The sequence below is a fragment of the Neovison vison genome, chromosome 12 (genome assembly GCF_020171115.1).
Source record: "Neovison vison isolate M4711 chromosome 12, ASM_NN_V1, whole genome shotgun sequence".
Taxonomy (NCBI): Eukaryota; Metazoa; Chordata; class Mammalia; order Carnivora; family Mustelidae; genus Neogale; species Neogale vison.
The window spans coordinates 67,993,253-68,015,365 of record NC_058102.1 but is presented as its reverse complement, the minus strand read 5'-3'; the positions used below and the strand labels follow the sequence as shown (position 1 = coordinate 68,015,365).

General features: G+C 35.7%; 1 protein-coding gene across 2 annotated transcripts in view; it reads right to left on the bottom strand.

Annotated features, from left to right (window-relative positions):
- Nucleotides 1–3,902: 3,902 nt before the first annotated feature.
- Nucleotides 3,903–22,113, bottom strand: part of INTS13 (integrator complex subunit 13) — a 30,189-nt gene continuing 11,978 nt past the window's right edge. Inside the window, exons 7-17 of one of the 2 annotated variants that reach the window (XM_044228616.1) lie at nucleotides 21,880–22,008; nucleotides 20,013–20,097; nucleotides 15,677–15,766; nucleotides 15,410–15,499; nucleotides 13,961–14,139; nucleotides 12,705–12,875; nucleotides 12,296–12,450; nucleotides 11,750–11,980; nucleotides 9,359–9,498; nucleotides 4,926–5,061; nucleotides 3,903–4,153 (exon numbers count right to left, since the gene is read on the bottom strand). In XM_044228616.1, the coding sequence (XP_044084551.1) occupies nucleotides 4,114–4,153; nucleotides 4,926–5,061; nucleotides 9,359–9,498; nucleotides 11,750–11,980; nucleotides 12,296–12,450; nucleotides 12,705–12,875; nucleotides 13,961–14,139; nucleotides 15,410–15,499; nucleotides 15,677–15,766; nucleotides 20,013–20,097; nucleotides 21,880–22,008 (1,446 nt within the window). In that variant the 3' untranslated portion in view covers nucleotides 3,903–4,113. The remainder of the gene's footprint in view (nucleotides 4,154–4,925; nucleotides 5,062–9,358; nucleotides 9,499–11,749; nucleotides 11,981–12,295; nucleotides 12,451–12,704; nucleotides 12,876–13,960; nucleotides 14,140–15,409; nucleotides 15,500–15,676; nucleotides 15,767–20,012; nucleotides 20,098–21,879; nucleotides 22,009–22,113) is intronic. The other variant, XM_044228617.1, reaches the window with a different exon arrangement.

Sequence of the window (22,113 nt, the reverse complement as noted above, 5' to 3'; positions counted from 1 at the left end):
TTTTCAATATTCCTTTGGCTATTCGAGGTCTTTTCTGGTTCCATATAAATTTTAGGATTATTTGTTCCATTTCTTTGAAAAAAAATGGATAGTATTTTGATAGGAATTGCATTAAATGTGTAGATTGCTTTAGGTAGCATAGACATTTTCACAATATTTGTTCTTCCAATCCAGGAGCATGGAACATTTTTCCATTTCTTTGTCTTCCTCAATTTCTTTCATGAGTACTTTATAGTTTTCTGAGCATAGATTCTTAGCCTCTTTGGTTAGGTTTATTCCTAGGTATCTTATAGTTTTGGGTGCAATTGTAAATGGGATTGACTCCTTAATTTCTCTTTCTTCTGTCTTGGTGTAGAGAAATGTAACTGATTTCTGTGCAATTGATTCTATATCCTGACACTTTACTGAATTTCTGTACAAGTTCTAGCAGTCTTGGAGTGGAGTCTTTTGGGTTTTCCACATATAGTATCATATCATCTAGCATAACGTATCTTGAAGAGGATCTCTTTAAAGTTTATTTTGCTTGATGACTTATGAGCTTCATAAATTTGTATATCCAAATTTTCCACCAGGCTGGGGAAGTTCTCAGTCATTATTTCTTTAAATAAGCTTTCTGCTCCTTTGTGCCCTTCTCCTACTCTTCTTTCTGGAATTCTAATCATTCACCAATTGGTTCTTTAAATGCCATTCCATAGAACATCTAGGCTTTCTTCACTCTTTCATTCTTTTCTTCTCCTCTGACTGGATAATTTCAAAGTCCTTGTCTTCTATCTCAGAGATTCTTTCTTTTGATTGATCCCTACTGCTGATGCTCTCTATTGCATTTTCCTTTTCATCCACTGTATTCTTCCTCTCCAGAATTTTTCATTATTATTTTTCTGTTCTACTTTTCATTTTGCTCATGTATTATTTTTCAGATATTGTTGAATTATCTTTCTGTGTTTTCTTGTATCTCATAGGAAGTCTCCTAAAACAGCTAACTCAAATTCTTTATTGGGTAGATCATAGGTTTCCTTGTCTCCAGGATCAGTTACAGAAAGCCTGTGATCCCTTGGTGAGGTCATTACTTCGATTTTTCACGTGCCTTGAAGTTTTGCGTAGCTGACTTTGTTCTCCAAGTAGCAGTCAACTCTTCCAATCTTTATTAACTGCCTTTGGGAGTGACAGATTATTTTCAGCCCTCCTGGATTCTAAGGCTATCTCGAAACCATCTCTGGTTATATCTATTCCACACTTCTTGCTCCCCCTTGTGGCAACATTTTTTACTTTGTACACCTTCTCTGGATCCTGCAGTGCACCGGACAGGGCAGAATGCTGTCAACCTCTCTTATTTCCCCAAATGTGGCACTCAAGTTTGTGATCTCTCTTTGGCCTGCAAATTTGAGCCAGCTTTCTGCATATGTCCACCAACTATCTATCAGGTTTCTCACCACTGCCAGCAGGAGTGTGCACAGCAAGGTGGCCAGAGTGGTGGGGGTATGATTGAGACATGCAGAGTGCTGGGGGGTGCCCATGGGTCAGTTGTGGGAAGATACGGGTGAGACATTTCCAACAGCTTGTGGGTGTGTTTCTTTCAAGAGTCTGAATGCAGTCAGTAGGATTCACATACCTTCAATGCCAAGAGTTCTATCACTCTCCCAGTCTTTTTCTGCCTTCCAGTCATGTCACTCATGATTCAGTACTCTGGATGGGTAAAGGAGACCCATTGGTAGTGTCCTGCACAGCTGGGAAAACCAGGTGCACACTCACACATTCTCCCTTTCACCTGTGGGACAGATAATGGGCTGAGGTCTCTCTAAGCCTTAGGCTGTGCTGCCTTGGAGGAAGGGTGATGCAGGTAAAGTCAAGCTATTTCTTGTACCCATTTCAATGTGTCCAGATCTGTATTTTTGTTTGTTTTGTTTTTTGCTCTAGTGGTGTGTTAAAACTTCTCTAGAAATCTATACTTCCACAAAGGCTCTTTTGTTCATGGGTAATTGTTTCAGGTAATATATTCTAGGGGCTCCTGGACCATGGCAGAGAGGGACTGGATCCAATTCACAAACTAGTGCATAGTCCATAGCTGGGACCAAGATCTGTCTACCCATTACCTGACACACAGGTAAGCGAGATACCTCCTAGGTTCTTTGGCATCCGATGCTGGATCCCGCAGTTCCCTCAAAGGTACTTTTGTCTTGGGTGAAAGCCAAATTTTTGTTTTTGGGGTTGGGGAGAGATAAAAACGAGGGATGTCTTTTGCTACCATAATGCTATTGTCAAAATCTTTTAATTAGAAGTGCACCTGTTCTCTCTAGAGTAACTTTGATTCCTGCAATCATTAAGTCTGGACTTAAGCTTAGATTCCAGTTTTGAATGGGTAACTTTTTTAAAATTTAAATTCTATTTCTCTTGACCAGTAAGTCCTTAAAATAGTTCCTGTTTCAAAAGAACCAACAACTAACAGTCATTCTTCTATGTTTGTCCCAAAATGGTCACTTTCATCAAAAGGCTGGAATATGTATCTCAAGATAAGGCCAAGTATAGCCTGACACTGTGGGGGTGGTGAATTGGGAGATGCTTAAAAGACAGTTATGCAGTTGAAGAGCCAGCTGGATAACGCTGACAACCAACAACATGGAATAATACAGAAGGCTACTGGTACAGCAGTTCTAAATGCAGCCACAGAAATATCTCCCCTTCCCCTTGGTAGAGTATAACAACAACAGTTCATAAGTAGTACCTAAAAATGGAGACTGAAGTTTAGAAAAGACAAGACTCAACAGGTAGCATGGTCCCAGCACATTGGAAAGGGAGAAGTATAAGTCAAGAGTACAAACGGATTCCAGCTTTTGAAGATGCACTGCAAAGGAAAGATTATGGATGAAGACACAAACGAGGGACTCCAAGTGGGCACAAGTTGAAAACTGGGTATCAAGAACAAGACAGAAGATCAGAAGATCAGAACACAAACAGAATTATATATGATGCAATAATTCAAGATGGGATTATAGCTCCTTAAATCTTCAAGGCACTAATCAGGCCTGCTCATTCCTGTGCTTAGGTGTATATTTATACACAGTTGTGAAGATAAAAACGCTATAGCTTAGAGGAGTGGACAGATGCAAGGGCTGGGACCAAGACAGGAGTTGATAAAAGAGAGCAATGTAAATTTCACTGGCTTGACAAGGGAGCCCACCAAACCCTTGTTTTAACTGCAGTAGTTTAAATAGAAAATACTGAATCTCTATGTTTAAGCAAAGCTTTTGTCTCCTCTACTAAACACTCAAGGAAAAATGACAAGCCTAGAATTAGCATTTAACACTGAAACCTGTTTCTTGTAGCATGTTATAAGCCTCCAGAAGAAGCAGCAAAAGAAGTCTCACCAAACATATACCCTGTAACCATGACATCTGACAGATAAGGAGACCAAGATTCTATTTTGGGTTAAAAGCCAACAACCTAGTAACTTCCTTTCTTCTAAGTCTATGAAGTAATCTTTATAATTCTCTTTAATATGAGAAGTCAGTGGACAGTACATTTTTAGCAGGAAAAACATGTAACATTATTCAAATGGATAAATATAAATTCTGCTTTTAAATGGATAACACCTATACCACCTACACAAAATAAAATATAAAATAAACAAAAGCAACATTCTTATTTGGAAAAGCACTGTATATATGCTGCAGATTAAGAGAAAATATTTTATATTGAGTATTACAAATCTCACCTAAATCCTGATAGTTCTTTTTTAAATTTCTAAAAATGACAGCCATCAAATAAATTACCTGTCTTCTAAAAGAATACCCAATATTTTGCACTTCAGAAATTTTTAGTTTTTATTTGGCAAAGAGAAGCCTAAGAATTTTTTAAAAAACATTTCCAGAGGGAACATCCTTTTACCATAAAATAAATTTGTGTGATTTGGGAGGACAAATTTCAAATGTATATTTTTTGATATATGTGCCAATTTTACAATTAATACAAAAAAGATAAAGTTAGTTGAAATATTTTAAAAATGTAAAAACCAGTCCAGGCAACATAACTATACAATCTTGCTGTAAAAGTACTTATATCAAATTCTGCCCAAAATATGTATGCAATATAGTAAATTTTAGTGCCTTAAGTCATTCTTCACTGCCGGCTGGCTTTGCCATTTTCTGTCGTCTCCATTCTGAAAAACAGAAGGAAAAAAATGAGTGGTAAAACAAAACATTCAGTAACTACCCATATTTTTTCTCCAACTTTCACACGAAATTAAACTATATATTCATAGGACAAAAGAACATCTGTCCTTTAGAAAAGGACGACAGTTGGGTTGCTCTGGTTACTCTATCTTCCTTGTTTCACAGATAGAGCAAAAACTGAAGCTCAGAGAAATAAAGTCACTTTCCCGACTTTTTCATGGTACCCACTCAAGCTTAAAACTAAGGAAAAAACCTCTACCATTTACTCAAAAATTTATTTCCTTTTCCACTAAAGAACTCCTTTACCAATACATTTTCAAAAGGTCTTCCAAAAAGGATGTTAAAATCATCAGACCTGAGATTTATTTAATTAATTTATTTAATTATTTAATTAAAATCAAATTTCTAGTACTGTAGTACTTAATAGAAATGTATTTCTCTCCCATTTTTTATAAGAGTCAGTATTGTATATTAAGTGTTCCCTGATTTTTCCCTCTATGATGTTTATTGAGCAATGAAATCCTCTAAGGATTACAATAGATTACAATACAATCCTCTAAGAGTTACAATCAATATAATCAAGTCTTTTATAAGTACCAAGAATCAAATGAGTTAATTTTTTCTCTTTATAGGTAACATGTATCAACTCATTATTTTAGCAATAAAAAAATGCTGAACACAACAAATAAGCAGTGTTTATTACTTTAACTTGTAATAAAGCAATTAAGAAAAACAATTTCTACAATAAATAATACAGACCCATTTTCCTCTTTAAGATGCTGATATAATTCAGCTCTGTTATTAACAGAGTTCAAACGTCCAGCAAACTCCTGATGTTTTCTGGAATTGGCAGTATTGATTCTATTACTCCACAGGGATAATAAGGACACTGGCCCTGGTGTTACATATGAAAGAAGAGAAACAAGGTAGAACTCATTACTTAAAAATTTTTAAATTTAAAAAATTCACCTTTAATTCCATTGTTCATTTTATAAAATTAAAGCAATATCATCTTTCCCTTATTCTAAATGTCCAGGGGTCCCCAAGACCAGTTACTAATTTGGTGATTTGCTGGAAGGATTAAAGTAACTAAATATAAAGTTACAGTCTGGGCTAAGAACCACTGCAGCAAAAGAGTAAGGATACACAGCCAGATCAATAAGAGAAAGAGATACACCAAGCAAAGGACAGAAGAATCCACTTGCAAGCCTTCCATGCTCTCTCCCTACAGTGAGGGTTCACACCAAGTGCACGGTCCCTCCAGCAGCAAAAATGCAGCTGTGTGTGTAGAAAATTTCTGCCCCAAAAGCCTGTGTAAGACTTAGAACCCTGGGTTTTTATTAAGAGCTGGACACAAAAGCATTCTCTACCAAACTACAATTACCAAAGTCTAGACTCTCAGGTGGAAGGCAAGTGCTCAGATGTAAGACAAAATAACTTCATCATTCAGGGAATGTGTTAGAAGCCAAGTTCCTTGTTGCCAACCAATGGCCAAACTTAATGATAATAGCTTCAAGCTTGCTATGTTATCTCTTTCCTACACAATACAAGAAAAAGGCAAAGCATGAGCACAGTCAAAACAATTTTGAAAAGTAGAAAAAAGAAGACTCGCTACCTGATTTTAAGACTCTGCTTATAGTGATCCTAACAGTGTTGTATTAGCAAAAGAATAGACACATGGACCAATGGAACACAAAAGAAAACCCAGAAGCAGACTTCCACATATAAAATTAATTGAGATCTGATAAAGGTGCAAAAGCAATTCAATGAAGAAAAAAATAGCCTTTTCAACAAATGCTGCTGCAACAATTGGGACATTACATAAAAAAGAAAAAGAAAAAAGAACATTGACTCATATCTTACACCATATGGAAAAATTAAAAAAAAAAACCTCAAAATGGATCATGGCCTAAATGTAAAATCTAGAAGTATACAACTCCTAAAAAAGTATGTAGGAATACTCTGTGACTTTGGGCAATGCAAAAATTTCTTATCGATAACACCAAAAGCATAACCATGAAATTTTTTTTGATATACTGGACTTCATCAAAATTAGAAACTTTTGCTCATAAAAGTCAGTTAGGAGAAAGACAAACCAGACTGGAAGAAAATATTTGCAAATCACGTATCCAATGAGGCATTTGTATCCAGAAGAAACAAAAAATTCTCAAAATGCAACAAAAAACTCTCAACCCAATTTAAATGTAACCACAATATCTGAATGAGCCCTTTTCTAAAGAAATATATACAGATGGAAAATAAGCAAATGAAAAGAGGCTCACCATCATCAGTTATGAGGGCAATGGAAATTAAAACCACAATGAAATACTACTACATACCAATCAGAGGAGAAACAAAAGAAATCCAGCAAAGGCTCTGGAGGATGTAGAACGACCAGAACTCTAACTGCTGGTGGGAACACACAATGACACACCCAGTTTGGAAAAATGAGTTGGCAGATTCTAATAAAACTAGTTATCTATAATGTGTTTCAAAAAACCATTGACAAACACACAACACAGATGAATCTCAAATGCATTATACTATATCAAATAAGCCAACCTCAAAAGGCTGCATACTTTATGATTTATATGGCACTCTGAAAAAGGCACAATTATAGGAAAAGAAAATGTATCAATGATTATGCAGGACTGAGAGTAAGGGGAGTGTAGGATGATTACAAAGGCATAGTCCTAGAGAATCATCTGGGTGATGGAACTGTTTAACTCACAGAATTGCCCATCAAAACAAGAGCTGAAGAGACTTTCACCAAATCTAGAGGGTCTGTTTGGAATAGCCTAACCTTACATGCAGAGTATATGTCTGGCACAAAATTTACTTTGGACAGTCCTGGGAAGTCATTTTTCAAACCAGATGAAACTGAAGTATATAATAAAAGACCCGGAGAAGTTGCTAATCAGAAGAGACATATGACTTAGGTTGTAAAAGAGAACAGAAAAAAAAAACCCCGAATTTCAAGTATCAGCTTTGAAAGGAAAGTTACAAGAGTTGAAGAGAGTGATTTGCAACCAAATCGCTTCTCATAGGGGCCAATCTATTTAGTGCTTCCAGTCTGTGAAGCATCAGGGATCTATTTAGAATGACAAGAAAAAAAAAAAGTGACCAGCAGATGTAGGTGTGTACACAAACTTCTTTTTAAAAATAAAATGGAGGGTGCCTGGGTGGCTCAGTGGGTTAAGCCTCTGCCTTCAGCTCAGGTCATGATCCCAGAGACCTGGGATCGAGGCCACATCAGGCTCTCTGCTCAGCAGGGAGCCTGCTTCCCCCACTCTCTCTGCCTTCTTGTGACCTCTCTCTCTGTGTCAAATAAATAAATAAAATCTTAAAAATAAATAAATAAATAAAATGGAGATAATGGTATATGTGTTTTCGTAGACTGCTTTTTTTCCCTTTACCTTATATTTTCATTCATTCACTCATTCAACAAGTAATAGTTTAACTTCTATGCGCCAGGAAATTGAGTGGTATGATATAACAGTAACTTTTATTTTATTATTTTTTCTTATTTTTTTTTTAAAGATTTGATCTATTTATTGTTCAGAGAGAGAGGGAGCACAAGCAGTGGGAGTAACAGACTGAGGGAGAAGCAGGCTCCCCACTGAGCAGGGAGCTCAATGAGGGACTCGATCCCAGAACCCTGGGATCATGATCCAAGCGGAAGGCAGATGCTTAACCAGTTGAGACACATAAGTGTCCCACAACAGTAAATTTTAAAAAGCCCTAGCATTTTGGGCACCTGGCTGGCTCAGTTGGTACAGCGTGAGACTCTGAGTCCCCAGGCCATGAGTTCAAGCCCCACACTGGAGATGGAGCCTTCTTAAAAATAAAAAGCCCAATCTTTTTAAATGTTTCAGATTAGTAGTAGAGGCAGGATGTCCATAAGCAATGTCAATCCAAGACTCTAAGTGCTACCTAGTGTAATCCTGGGATGCAATGGAAGCATCTAACTTAATTATAAATGGAGGTCAGGGAAGTCCTTCCTGAAAAAGGATTTGCTTAAGTTAAAATATGAATGATACACATTAGCAAAAGGGAACAGTAATTACTATTCTTGGGCTATATAAATTCCACCCTATGGACACACTTTTATTTAGTTATTTCTCACTAATAGGGTTTTGGTTTCTTTTAACTCTTCTTTTAACTTCTTTTAACTCTGCCATAAATAATTTTTAGAGTTCTATTTTCCAAGGAACATAGAAACATTGTTTAGATTAAACCTAAATTTCTCACCCTAATCAATTGGCAAATTTTGGCCTGTGAAAAACAGAGTAATTTATCAGACATTTATTTATTTCCCAAGCACTCTGGCAAATCCCTGAAGGGCAAATATCATAAGGTCACCCTTATCTCGGACTTCAAAGAAATCAGTAAATGGAGAGTATTTACATGTATCACATTATATATACACAATGGAAGTACATAAAAAACAAACAAGGCTTCTCCCTAGGATCAGCTTCCAAAAGTCATAATACATCCAGCCCCAAGTCTTACTGCCTTAGGGAAGGCATAGTAGCAAGAAACCAGACAGTCCTTATTACACAATTTGCCATTTATACTAAAAGGACTAACTCTAATTTATCTTCAAGACAAGTAAAGCCTACAATTTTAGGAGCTCCCAAGCCCAATTCATATATTTCTGACAGCCAGAATTCCTTAAAGAAGAAATTAAGCATTTCAGTCTATAAGTAAGAGATAAAATGAAATTAAAACATTGTGGGTTGGTTGGTTTGTTTTTAACAATGAAAACATTACTTATAATACCTTTACTGAAAGTCATTCACACCAAATTGTAGACAGGTAAATTAGATCTTCCCCTAAGTTCAGTACAAGTTTAAGGAAGAGTTTGTGTTCAGTAAACCTAGCATACCTAATATAGAGTCAAGAATATAAATGAATTCAAGTTCACATAATTAAAATTTCCTAAAACACAGATTTTATAATAAAAGTGTTTATTTTCCAAAGGCTTCGATAATGAAGGTATGACACTACTTTTCCTTTAATACCAACAAATTCATTTTTTTTCCAAGGCTGTAAGGAGAATTTCCCAAACCACATCCAGGAGCAGTTAGTAGCTCTTCCTCATATATGCAATAATATTAAATGACACTGCAGAAAAACTAAATTGGAAAACTTTTTTACAAACACAGTTGTCACCACAGTTCCCACTCTACCTTTTGATTTCTCTACTGGTGGAGTTTCATCCATTTCAACCAGGGGCTTTTTGTTTGGAGGTTCTGGGGAATCAGGCGAATCTTTTATAATCTCAGCTTCAGCCAACTCTTCTTTTCCACGTTCTAAGATTCCTTTTAATCTTTCAGAGGGACAAAAAATAAAATTGAAAGTGTTAAATCTAACTGGTTCAATAATTAAACTAGACTTTGCAAATTGGTTTTAATAAAAGATAGCTGCTCTCACAGAGGAAACGTAGAAACTAATCAAAAAATCAACCTCCTCCTAAAATCAGGTAAGAGAATTTAATGAATTAAACACGTTTCCCTTCTCCTTCATCATAATAATGTAATAATTCACTAATGTAGTTCACTGTAAAATAAGAAAACATGGGAGGAAAATTTAGGAAGTTAAATTTTAAAATGTCAGAAGTGTGATCTTTGGAAGAAATGTCACAATTTTAATTTTTACAAATACGGACAAAATACTATTTCAAATTACACTGAAGATTAAGAAATCTACTAACATTTGTGGCCCAGTTTACATGCTGTGGAAATGTATTTACAGTTCACAAATTAAGAACTAAACTCTAATCTCATTTTGAGTTTCATCAGAGAACAGAAACATCTCAAAATATATAAATATCAGTGGTGTCTGAATGAGAATACCTTTTCCCACTCTTCTTAAAGTGAGCTAATTGTGTTCCAGAAATTCAGTAGCCCTAAGAAAGAAATGAACTTCTATGGTCAAAGAGAATAAAATGTTCTACTTATTTTGGGATATAATGATATGATTTCTAGAATTAGCTTCAAAATATTCCCATGTGGGAGGAAAAGTGGTGGTGGTGATGAGGTGAGTGGCTGTGGATATATGTGAAATGAGATCTGCCATGAATTGTTAAAAATAAATGAGTATTTGTTCTGTTGTTATAGATGTTTGAAATTTTCCATAGTAGGTTCTGTTTCGTTTTTAAGGGACTTACTAACATGGCCGTTACAATATTTACCTGATTCTTTTTCTGATTTCTGGCAAGGAGGTAGAAGCCAAAGCCAGCTGAAATGTTATGATACTTTTATTTAGAAGTATTTACTACTGGGACGCCTGGGTGGCTCAGTTGGTTAAGAAGCTGCCTTCAGCTTATGATACTTTTATTTAGAAGTATTTACTACTGGGACACCTGGGTGGCTCAGTTGGTTAAGAAGCTGCCTTCAGCTTAGGTCATGATCCCAGCATCCTGGGATCGAGTCCCCCATCGGGTTCCTTGCTCAGCAGGGAGCCTGCTTCTCCCTCAGCCTCTGCCTGCCATTCTGTCTGCCTGTGCTCGCTCTCTCTCCCTCTCTCTCTGATAAATAAATAAAATCTTAAAAAAAAAAAAAAGAAGTATTTACTACTTTTTATGTTTTTTAAAAAATTTTAACCTTGATGTTACTGTCTAAATCACAAACTAAGGGAAAAGAGTGTTATTACTGAGGAAGGTTTTCAGAAATAAGACTATGCTCTTCCTCTATGCTCCCAAGGATATCCTGTGCCTATTTTTAGAACTGCATCTTCCACACTTTGCTGTAATCAATGACTTACATGTCTATCTCTACCACAACATTGTACATTTTTCCAGGGCAAGAATCTTACACCAAATTCACGACACAAACAAGGCATTCAGTATTTACTGAACAAAGAAATAAAACCATTTTTTTAATATTCATACTACATAAAGCAAAAACTGGTATCAAACAGGGTATATTATGATTTTTAGAAGTTTATTAGGAAAAAATTGAACACTACTTTGTCCCAATAGTAAAAATAATTACAACTCTTTTTTTTTTTGAGAGAGGGAACATGCACAAGTATGCACACACATAGGGGCAGCATGGTAGGGGTATAGGGAGAGGGAGAGAATTTTAAGCAGGCTCCCCCTTCTAGTGAGGAGCCAGAGTTGGGACTCTATCTGACAACCCTAAGACCAAGACCTGAGCCGAAACTAAGTCAGATGCTTAACCAACTGAGCTATCCAGGTGGCCCTACAACTCAACCCCATAAGACATCTTAGATTTTTTAAATTATAAAATCATAGTTATAAAATTAAATAAACATGTATTAAATGAATGTATGAATGTGCTACATGTAGCATGTGATACACCAAAATGCACCATGGTACCATATTGTCAATGAGGCACCTCTTGGGGACTCCTGGGTGGCTCAGTTGATTGAGAGTCTGCCTTCAGCTCAGGTCATGATCCCAGGATCCTGGGATTGAGCCCCACATCAGGCTCCTTCCTTAGCGGGGATCTTGCTTCTCTCTCTGGCTGCCACTCCCCCCGATTATGCTCGCTTTCTCACTCTGACACATAAATAAATAAATAAATAAAATCTTAAAAAAAAAAAAAAAGAGTCACCTCTCTGAATCTTGCCAAGATTTCTCCTGTTCATAATCTTTCACAGCCTTCTCTGATTTGTCCTCTTTGTCCTCCCTCTTTCGTCCTCGTTTCTTTCGTTCCTCCTCTTCTGGGGGTTTGCTCCTACATGCCATCAGACATTCCAAGACTCTTTGATGTTTCTCTGAGTTGTTGATATGAGCTCTGACAAGGGTTTCTAATTCATTCCACATGATACGGTATTGTTCATCTCTGAAGTAAAGATTTAAAATTGGGTTCTTAAGAAATACTCTTTAAATGATATTGAAGGTCATTTGCTACTGGTAAAATAAAGTAAAAGGAATCATTACACATGGACTTTTTCTTCCTAGACAGTTCATGATGTAACTCTAAGTTATAATATCCAGTTCTGATATTATGTATTTTGTATCATTTCATCTCAATCATACCTCCAACCATGTAATTTACATATGAAATAAGTTAGCCTAAAAACAGTATGTATCAAAAAAAAAAAAAACAGTATGTATCAAGTAATGTGATATACAGAGAAAGTAAGAAAAAAACTACCTCTTAGGGCCTTTTCCTCTTGTACCAACTGTGGAAATAGGCAGAGGATCATTTTTCCTTTCCATATCAACTAAGTTGTATATTGTTTTTTGACAGTTTAACACATCTTCTTCTGTCAAAGATTCTTTCACAATAACACTGGCTAATGGAACTACCTGTTAGAATTTTTTTAAGAAATAAAAAGAAAATCTGTCTTGAAAAACAAATATCAAAAGCATCTAGGGAGAACTTCAATTGATTTTAAACATCACCATGGTGAGATAACCTATAACCATCATTTCAATTTTCTATTAGTAATTCTTTATCTACAGCAAACTCATCATATATTTGATTCTTTGCTCGAGAAATGGTATCTATAAAGAATATATAACTAATCTAGAAGAAAGATTGAAAACTATTTAATACTTACCGCTTGCATGTTAAAAATGGTGGTTTGTGAAATAATCATAGGCCAGTAACGGGTGTGTTTTTCTAACTGATCTTTTGCTCGTTCCAAAGGGATCTCAAGACTTCCATCGATTTTGTATCTGGGGTCTAGAAAAGGAGTTAATCTGTTTTCCCTCATAAATTCACCAAAATCCTAATGATAACCAAATAAAATAAAATTAGAAACTATTTTCTAATGTTTCAGTATGGATTACATGTAATAGTCTGTTTCCCTGATGTCTTCTGTCCTGTGATATGCAACAAAGTATTTCCTGTAACAGTCCCCTTACTAATTTTTTCCTTTCTTTTTGAACATGAAACCTATCAGCCTTTATTACAGGGGAGATGAAGAAAGCCTCAAACATAAATGCATTCATGGTTCTACTTTTTAAAAACCAAGGAACACTCATTTTTCTTCACTTCTATAATTTAACTCTTTTATATCGGGGATTAATCATATTAGAATACCAATGCTTACTTAAATAATTACCTTGACATAACATCAAAATGTTAACAGTGGTTATCTTTGAATGACAGAATTATAGGTAATTTAGTCTTTGTTTTTGATTTTAAAAAAAGAAATCTATATTCCCTAAGTTTTCTATGATGAATGTTTATTAGTTTTCTCCTTATTAAAAAACATTAAAAAAAAAGAAAAGTCTAATCAAAAATAATTACCTGCAGTATGTAACACTTTTTGATTTACAAAGTATATTCCTATACATTAATCACATTTAATTTTTACCACCACCTCAAAGTAAACAACTCTGAAGTACCAAATGTAAAAGAGGGGAGGGGGATTGAAAAAATTAAAATAGAACAGAACTTCTACCCAAAATAAAACTTCCTTACATATACCTTTAAATAACAAAAATTTAATGTTATTCCAAAGTAGCAGTGACCAAATATTGAAAGGTTTTTATTTGCCATTAAGTAATAACTTAAAATAAAATAAACTTCCACCTGAAATACTAGTTCTAATCAATTTCCATTCCTTCCTACAATTTCAGGGGTCACTGCTACCCATATACTTCTAGATATACACTGAATATATAAGGAAGAGTATATTGTGATAAAGAGCTCTTTTGACAGAAAAGTCACCTAATCAGAAGAATAATATATCATTAACTTCTCTAAACCCCATTTGTCACAGATCTTAGCATGTAACAGCCATTCAGTAACTACCTGCTAAATGGTGACAGAGTCAAAACATAAAATTTATAAATATTAGAATCTTACCGTGATCCGGTAGTCTGTAACTCTGCCTCCGCATCCTTCACTAATTGAAGGTGGATCTTCTAGAATGGATCGAGAACTGCTAAGGACATGTAAAAAAATTTCTCCTCCGTGGCTACTAAGCATATGACTAATGACTTTGGAACCTGACTTTCGTGGTTGTTCCAATAAAACAGAACGACCTGTCAAAAACAAGATTATTCTATCAGTGATGAAGTTCAAATAAGCTCTTATTTTTTCCCTTAAAATTTATGTCTAGATTTTTCATTTCATTAAGCCTCATATTTTAAGCAGCATTGGCTAATTCAGTATATCTGCATTTCAAGTCCTAAGAGCCTGAATTCTAGCCTCAGTTTTCTCTTGGTCATGCCAAGTTTACATAGTTATGCAGTTTTCCAAAATAAGTATAATGGTTTCTGGTATAATGTTTGGTTACAAAATTTATACATTACAAGTACATAAGATTTTCCTCCCGGACATCAAGAAGAAAATGGAGACAACTGTTCAATTATCAAAGTTATACAATATTTGGGGGAGAAAGCAAAAAGTCTCTATTCACTTCCACAATACCTCCTAAGTATCAGCATGGTTATTGTAACTACTTTTTATTTCACATGACGAAAGGTTATTTAATCTGGACTTTAAGGAGGCTGATAATCAAATTTTGCTTAATTTTGACCCGTCACATCGTGCTTTCAAACCTGGGTTGTGATCACTGGAAAAGCTATTTTAAGAATTTAAATCCAGTGGGATGCCTGGGTGGCTCGGTTGGTTAAGCAGCTGCCTTCGGCTCAGGTCATGATCCCAGCGTCCTGGGATCGAGTCCCACATCGGGCTCCTAGCTCGGCAGGGAGTCTGCTTCTCCCTCTGCCTCTGCCTGCCTCTCTGTCTGCCTGTGCTCTCTCTCTCTGACAAATAAATAAATAAAATCTTAAAAAAAAAAAAAAGAATTTAGATCCAGTAAATGGACTCTAATAATTTTTTTTTCAATTTTCGCACAAGGAAACCATGGATTTAAAGTCATGTGTTAAGAATCATATGGTATAATATTGAAAATACAGTGTTTGTTTATGGTTCCGGTAAACTGTGCAAAAAAGAAATCCATATATACTTGCAATTTAAAATTCAATAGGCCAAAACAAATAGTCTGTACTATTCTACAAAAAAAATCAACTTAGATTCTAACAACAAAATCTTTAAAAATACTTAAAAAATATATTAAATAACACTTTTTTAGATACAACAATCTGAAAGGCATAAACTCATCTTATTTTTAAACAGTAAAACTGCTAAAAGGGTTCTTACAATTACATAACTTTAGAAGTGTTTTAGGAGATAAAATACGTTCAGACTATATTAAAGAGAGCTTTCTAGAATTCAGATTTTCACATTTCTTACTAATAATTGCACTTGTAATATTCTCAGACGAAACAACTAAATGTTGAAAATTACCATTTAGAAGAAAATTAGTAAGGCAGGAGGAAGGTCTACTATTTACGTCTACAGGTGAAATTCGGTAAGCGCCAGTGCAATAGTGTAATTCTGAAATGGAAGAAAACACTGATTTGAAAGAATATAAAGAAATATTTCCATAAGTAAAGGAGAAAAAAATGTTCATTGAGGCCCTAACACAATGAAAAACAAAAATTCAAAAAGAAATACATACTTTAAGAACCTCTGATTGGTTCTTTTCTCTCTCGATTTCTTTAAAATACCTACCAATGTTATTTGTCCTGGGTGTGCACCACTTTAATGTTATTGTTTCTTTAAATGAGCCTTCTCTACTGCTTCCTCCTATGTGGGTATCACCTTTAAGAATAAGCCAGAAAAACAACATGAAATAGATCACAAACTTCAAATTGTTAACCCAAGACTTCCAGAACAGTTTAAACTCTAGGAGAGAAAATACCTCTGGGAGAACATAATTTTTATACAGTCTCCTAGAAAGATACCAAGTACAACTTGGATATTAGATTTGATTAAAATAAATTATTTAACTATCCTCCATATTTCTTATTTTTTTTTCCATATTTCTTATTAATCAATCATTTCAGTCACTGCACTGAAAGTCAACAGCAAAAAAAAAAATTATTTTTTAAGATTTTTTTTATTTATTTGACAGAGAGAGACACAGTGAGAGCAGGAACACAAGCAGGGGGAGTAGGAGAGGGAAAAGGAGGCTTTCCAGTGTGGAGCAGGGAGCCCAATGCAGAGCTTGATTCTAGGACTCTAGGACCTCTTTTTGACCTGAAGAGAAGGCAGATACATAACGACTGAGCCACCCGGGCGCTTTAGGAGCAATTTTTTTTTTTTTTAATTTTAAGAATCTACAACTGCTCCCCTCTGACACCATTAAATGATAAGACAACAAGGTTAAATACTTAAAGAAAGCTTCAGAAATCTAAAATACACAACTGATCATCCTTAATCCTAATGAATTTATGAAAAGAAACATAAAATGAAGGGTCTGCAAAGTAAATATATAAAAAGATAGAACAGTGAGCATGTTTTGCCTTAATGGAATCTACAGTACAACATCTAGAGTGACTAGATGCTAATAAAATAATAATGAACAAATGCAAATTATAAAGTTGACAAAGCTTTGAAGAAGATGTATACAGTACCAGGAGCATCTATAAAAAGAGATCTGACCTAATCTAAGACATCAGGGGACAGTTTCTTTGAGAAAGTGAAAACTAGTTTTCATCTAAAAGGTAAGTAGAGGGGCACCTGGGTGGCTCAGTGGGTTAATGCCTCTGCCTTCAGCTCAGGTCATGATCCCGGGGTTCTTGGATCGAGTCCCGAGTCGGGCCCTCTGCTCAGCGGGGAGCCTGCTTCTCCCCCTCACTCTGCCTGCCTCTCTGCCTACTTGTGATCTCTTTCAGATAAATAAAAAAAACAAAATCATTCAAAAAAATAAAATAAAATAGGGGCACCTGAGTGGCTCAGTGGGTTAAGCCTCTGCCTTCGGCTCAGGTCATGGTCTCAGGGTCCTGGGACCAAGCCCCACATTGGGCTCTCTGCTCAGCGGGGAGCCTGCTTCCGTCCCCCCCCCCCCGCGCCTACCTCTCTGCCTACTTGTGATCTCTCTCTCTCTGTCAAATAAATAAATAAAATCTTTAAAAAAAAAACAAAAACAAAAAACGAGGGGCGCCTGGGTGGCTCAGTGGGTTAAAACCTCTGCCTTCGGCTCAGGTCATGATCTCAGGGTCCTGGGATCGAGCCCCACATCGGGCTCTCTGCTCAGCAGGGAGCCTGCTTCCCCTGCTCTCTCTCTGCCTCCCTCTCTGCCTACCTGTTATCTCTGTCAAATAAATAAATAAAATCTTAAAAAAAAAAGAAAGATTACTTATAAAAAAATAAAATAAAAAGAAATAAAAATAAAAGGTAAGTAATAGAGCTTCCCTATGACCCTGCAATTGCACTCCTGGGTATTTACCCCAAAGACACAGATGTTGTGAAAAGAAGGGCCATCTGTACCCCAATGTTTATAGCAGCAATGGCCACGGTCGCCAAACTATGGAAAGAACCAAGATGCCCTTCAACGGATGAATGGATAAGGAAGATGTGGTCCATATACACTATGGAGTATTATGCTTCCATCAGAAAGGATGAATACCCAACTTTTGTAGCAACATGGACGGGACTGGAAGAGATTATGCTGAGTGAAATAAGTCAAGCAGAGAGAGTCAATTATCATATGGTTTCACTTATTTGTCGAGCATAACAAATAGCATGGAGGACATGGGGAGTTAGAGAGGAGAAGGGAGTTGGGGGAAATTGGAAGGGGAGGTGAATCATGAGAGACTATGGACTCTGAAAAACAATCTGAGGGGTTTGAAGTGGCGGGGCAGGTGGGAAGTTGGGGTACCAGGTGGTGGGTATTATAGAGGGCACGGCTTGCATGGAGCACTGGGTGTGGTGAAAAAATAATGAATACTGTTTTTCTGAAAATAAATAAATTGGAAAAAAAAATGTAAGTAGAAATTAACAAAGAAATGAAGGAAATTGAAGGAAACGAAGGATATCTGAGCAAGAAAGAAAAACAGCAGATGCCATGATACTGTGAAAGGAAGGAGAATGAAGAGTTTCAGGCCTACATGGCTGAAACAGAAGAGAGGTGTCTGTTGTGAGAAGAGAAGGGAAAGGAGGATGAACCAGGCAATGCAGGGCCTTGTAAGACACTTCAACAACTGAGTCTTTATCCTAAGGGTAAAAGAAAAGCAATAAAGGACTGTAAGCTAAGGGAACTTGGTCAGGATTAGCATTCTAAAAGCTATTCTAGCTAGCAGGTCAAGAGTAAACAGCCCATTTAGGGGGTTACTATGGCATACTAGGTAAGAAAATAATAGGCTGGATCACAGAGATGGTAATGGGAGTAGAGATGCAGTTGTATGGATGTATTTTAGAGAACCTTAGTAGATAAAATCAAGAAAATATGATGATGGACTAGATACGAAGAATGTCAGAGGGATGTCTCTAAGACGACTAAGGTTTCTGCCTTAAGTAGCTGGACAGACAATAGTGTCATTCACTGAAAGAGGGAACAAGAGAAGACCAGGGGGCATCTGGGTGGCTCAACTGGTTAAGCATCTGCCTTCATCTCAGGGTCCTGGGACTTAGCTCAGCAAGGAGTCTGCTTCTCCCTCTCCCTCAGTCTATCGCCTCCAAACCGTGTGCATGCACACACGCTCTCTCTCAAATAAATCTTAAGGAAATAAAATAATAAAAAAGGCGACAATGACTACCAGTTCAGGGCTCAGAGCTCCTCAGTTGTTTTGGGAGTGTTGAGTTTTAGGACTCTGAGGCAGTAGATATAATTAGGCAGTAGCAGTAGAATCTGTAGATCTGGAGCTCGGGTAAGATGTGTGGGCTAAAGTGTAAGCTTACTCGTCAAAATCCAGCTCCAATGTCATCTCTGGAAAGCCTGCCTAACCATGGAAGCATAATCACCTGCAATCCCTACATTCTCACAGCACCCTGTTCCTACTGCAAAGCTAGCATTTTACACAGGTTGCCCATGTGTCACACATACAACAGGTCAATCAATAACTATCTGAAAGAAATATTTTATGTCACAAAGAACACTCTTAATATTTTTGTTTTAAAAATAAACATTTTAAAAGTTGGTTATTACCTCACAGATTCTTAGTAATTTCCACATACTATATTTTTAAAAACAATTATTTACATTCCTTTGTTAAACATAAATAAAACCATTTATCTTAACAGTTTTTCTCATGTTAGAAATCTGTATTAGGTTAATTTCAAGATTCCTTATACATGTAACAAATGTTATGACTGGTTGAAGGTATTAACTTCAGAAAAGTTGTATACAACATGATCAAAGTCAACCATTTATTCTCTGATAGCATCAACTTCCATAGAAAATATTCTAAAGGACTTAACACAAATGCCAAAACTTAAAGGCAACATCACTGAACTTTAGGAATGGATGGAATATTACAGTTCATCTAATAATCTTCAATTCAGTAAAGTATGCCAACTGAAGTCTAGAAACATGGGTCTTGCTATATGGTGGCAAAGATTTAGCTGAAACTCTTATCTATTATCTCCAGAGTCTTCTCCCCCAAACCATGCTGATACAGTTACAGAAATGATTTTGGCGATGGGATCTACTGACTCAATTTTTAGGGGAAAGAAAACAAATTTAAATTTAAAAACAACTGGTTTTTATGCAGGCAAGCTGGAAGTCTATCACTTTTCAAGTCAGTTCTCGTTCTTTTTCCTTTCCCAAAGCAGTTTCTTTTTTGTTTGTTTTTTTCCCCAAAGCAGTTTGCTTGCAAAAGGAAACTATGACATGACTGTCATTGCTATCCCTCTCACTATTTGTTCTAGTCACCTCGTGTTTCCCAAAGGAAAATTCTACAGAATGCTGGTTTCATGGTCATTAACAGATAATACTGTGGAATAAGTGTGGAAGGAAATGGCCACTATCCATCAGGTTTGTTTACTGACAAACTTCTCAAAGTTGTTAGTATGCTTTCATATGTCAGATCTTACAGAATACTAGCTTCCGACATCTCTTACTTACCACTTTTCAGGAAATCCACATGAGCGTCTTTGTGATGAAGCAGTTCCACATCGTAATTGGCAGATGTGTTAGCATGTTGTTCTTCCTTCAAGCAAAATTTAAAATAACTTGGTTTTATTTTCAAAATAATTAAGTTACTTATTGTTCGTTTTGCTTCTTACTTCAATTGAGGTAAAATACACCCAACAATAATTAGCTATAATGGGAAAATTTGCTCAGTGATTAATCTATTTAAAGATGCAATAGTTTTCCAAGGCAATATGAACTCTATATAAAAACTACTAGCTATATATAAGTAATAAAGTATTTAATGATTTTTCTTACATCAGAATTATCATAAATGATGACTCTTCCAAACCTTTAGATTTTTTACTCCAAATGTACTGTCCTGCCAACACTGCCATAATATTTACATATAAATATTTATATGTAAATATTATGTAATTGAAAGAGTTTATACAAATTAAAATTGAAGTAGTTCTTTACAGGAGGAAATAGCATCTTTAAATACCTATAAGAAATTAGCAAATACCAGTTATATAAAATAGCAAATACAGACTAATAAACAAGTTTAGTAACTTGTTTTCACTAATTAGTATATAAGAACTTCAATATTATCTATTTATAAGAAAAAGATATGAAGAAAGAGTCACACCAGTTGCACACAAATATGACCAAATTTAAAAAGCAAGGTATCTGTCACCCTCAGAGTATTTTTCTTGTAATTCATGAAATTACATATATTAAAATATATTACGCTAATTTACTTGATAACTGCTTCTGCATCCAAACCATTCCACTGGATAAGACTACAAGCTCTATTAGAGAGCCAGCCATTGGTATAAGGAGGAAATTAATAATAAACTGATCATATTTCTCACAAAATTTAGTGTTCATCATGTGGCAGCAAAACAATGAAACTAGACTTAAAGCCAATTTGAATGTTTAGATATGGTGATTACTTCATATTTGCAAACGTAACCAATAAAATTAAATTCAACTCTGCTCAGTAAAAATTCACCTGAAGCTTATTATGGGCCAGGCATTGTGCTGGTCCTAGGCAACTGAGTGATAAAATAATGGAAATGAATAGGTACCAACAGATTCCTAACAAAATCCATTAGAAAAATCATGTGACTTACATCTTCGGTTTTTCAGCTGGAATATAATAAACTTTTAAAACTACAAGCTAGGGGCGCCTGGGTGGCTCAGTGGGTTAAGCCGCTGCCTTCGGCTCAGGTCATGATCTCAGAGTCCTGGGATCGAGTCCCGCATCGGGCTCTCTGCTCAGCAGGGAGCCTGCTTCCCCCTCTCTCTCTGCCTGCCTCTCTGCCTACTTGTGATTTCTCTCTGTCAAATAAATAAATAAAATCTTTAAAAAAAATAAAATAAAATAAAAAAAATAAAAATAAAACTACAAGCTATTTTTTCCCCGTCAGACCTATTAGTTACAAACACCTTCATACTAGATGAGTAAGAACAATAATAAAGGAAATAAAAGATCCACTAGGATGCACAAAATAAAATCTAGTAACATACTTGTCAGGAAAAGAATCACAGAAAAAGTAATCATTTAAGACACAGATTAGATTTTGATGAAAATAATGAGAACATAGTTAAAAACAAAAAAGCTGATATACAGTGCTCTTACTAAAAAGAAAAATACAGGATTTTGTTCTGTGATCCTTTCTTGTTGCTTTTCACTATGTACTGACCTGGTCAAAGACACTGAATGTGGGCTAGCAAAACAGAAAATATGATATGGGGAGAAAAAGTTAAGGTTCAATTAAAATAAACAATACATGTCAAAAAAATATTTAAAAAGCAAAGCAGAGCTTTCAAAATAGCAAGAAAAGGAGCTGCCTACCTTCATTGGAATATTTGTAATAGTAGTTGAAGCCAAGTCAAAATGCTGTTGTACTAAAATATTTAATTTGGTAGCAAGATGCCGTCCTGCCCGAACACTATGAACTTCACTGGTTAAAACGGGAGATAACTACAAAAAAAGTATTTAAAAGAAACCCATAAAACATTAATATAGTGTAACCTAGTGCCAATATGTTTACAGATGGGAATATAAGTATTTTTACTTTTTAGAATT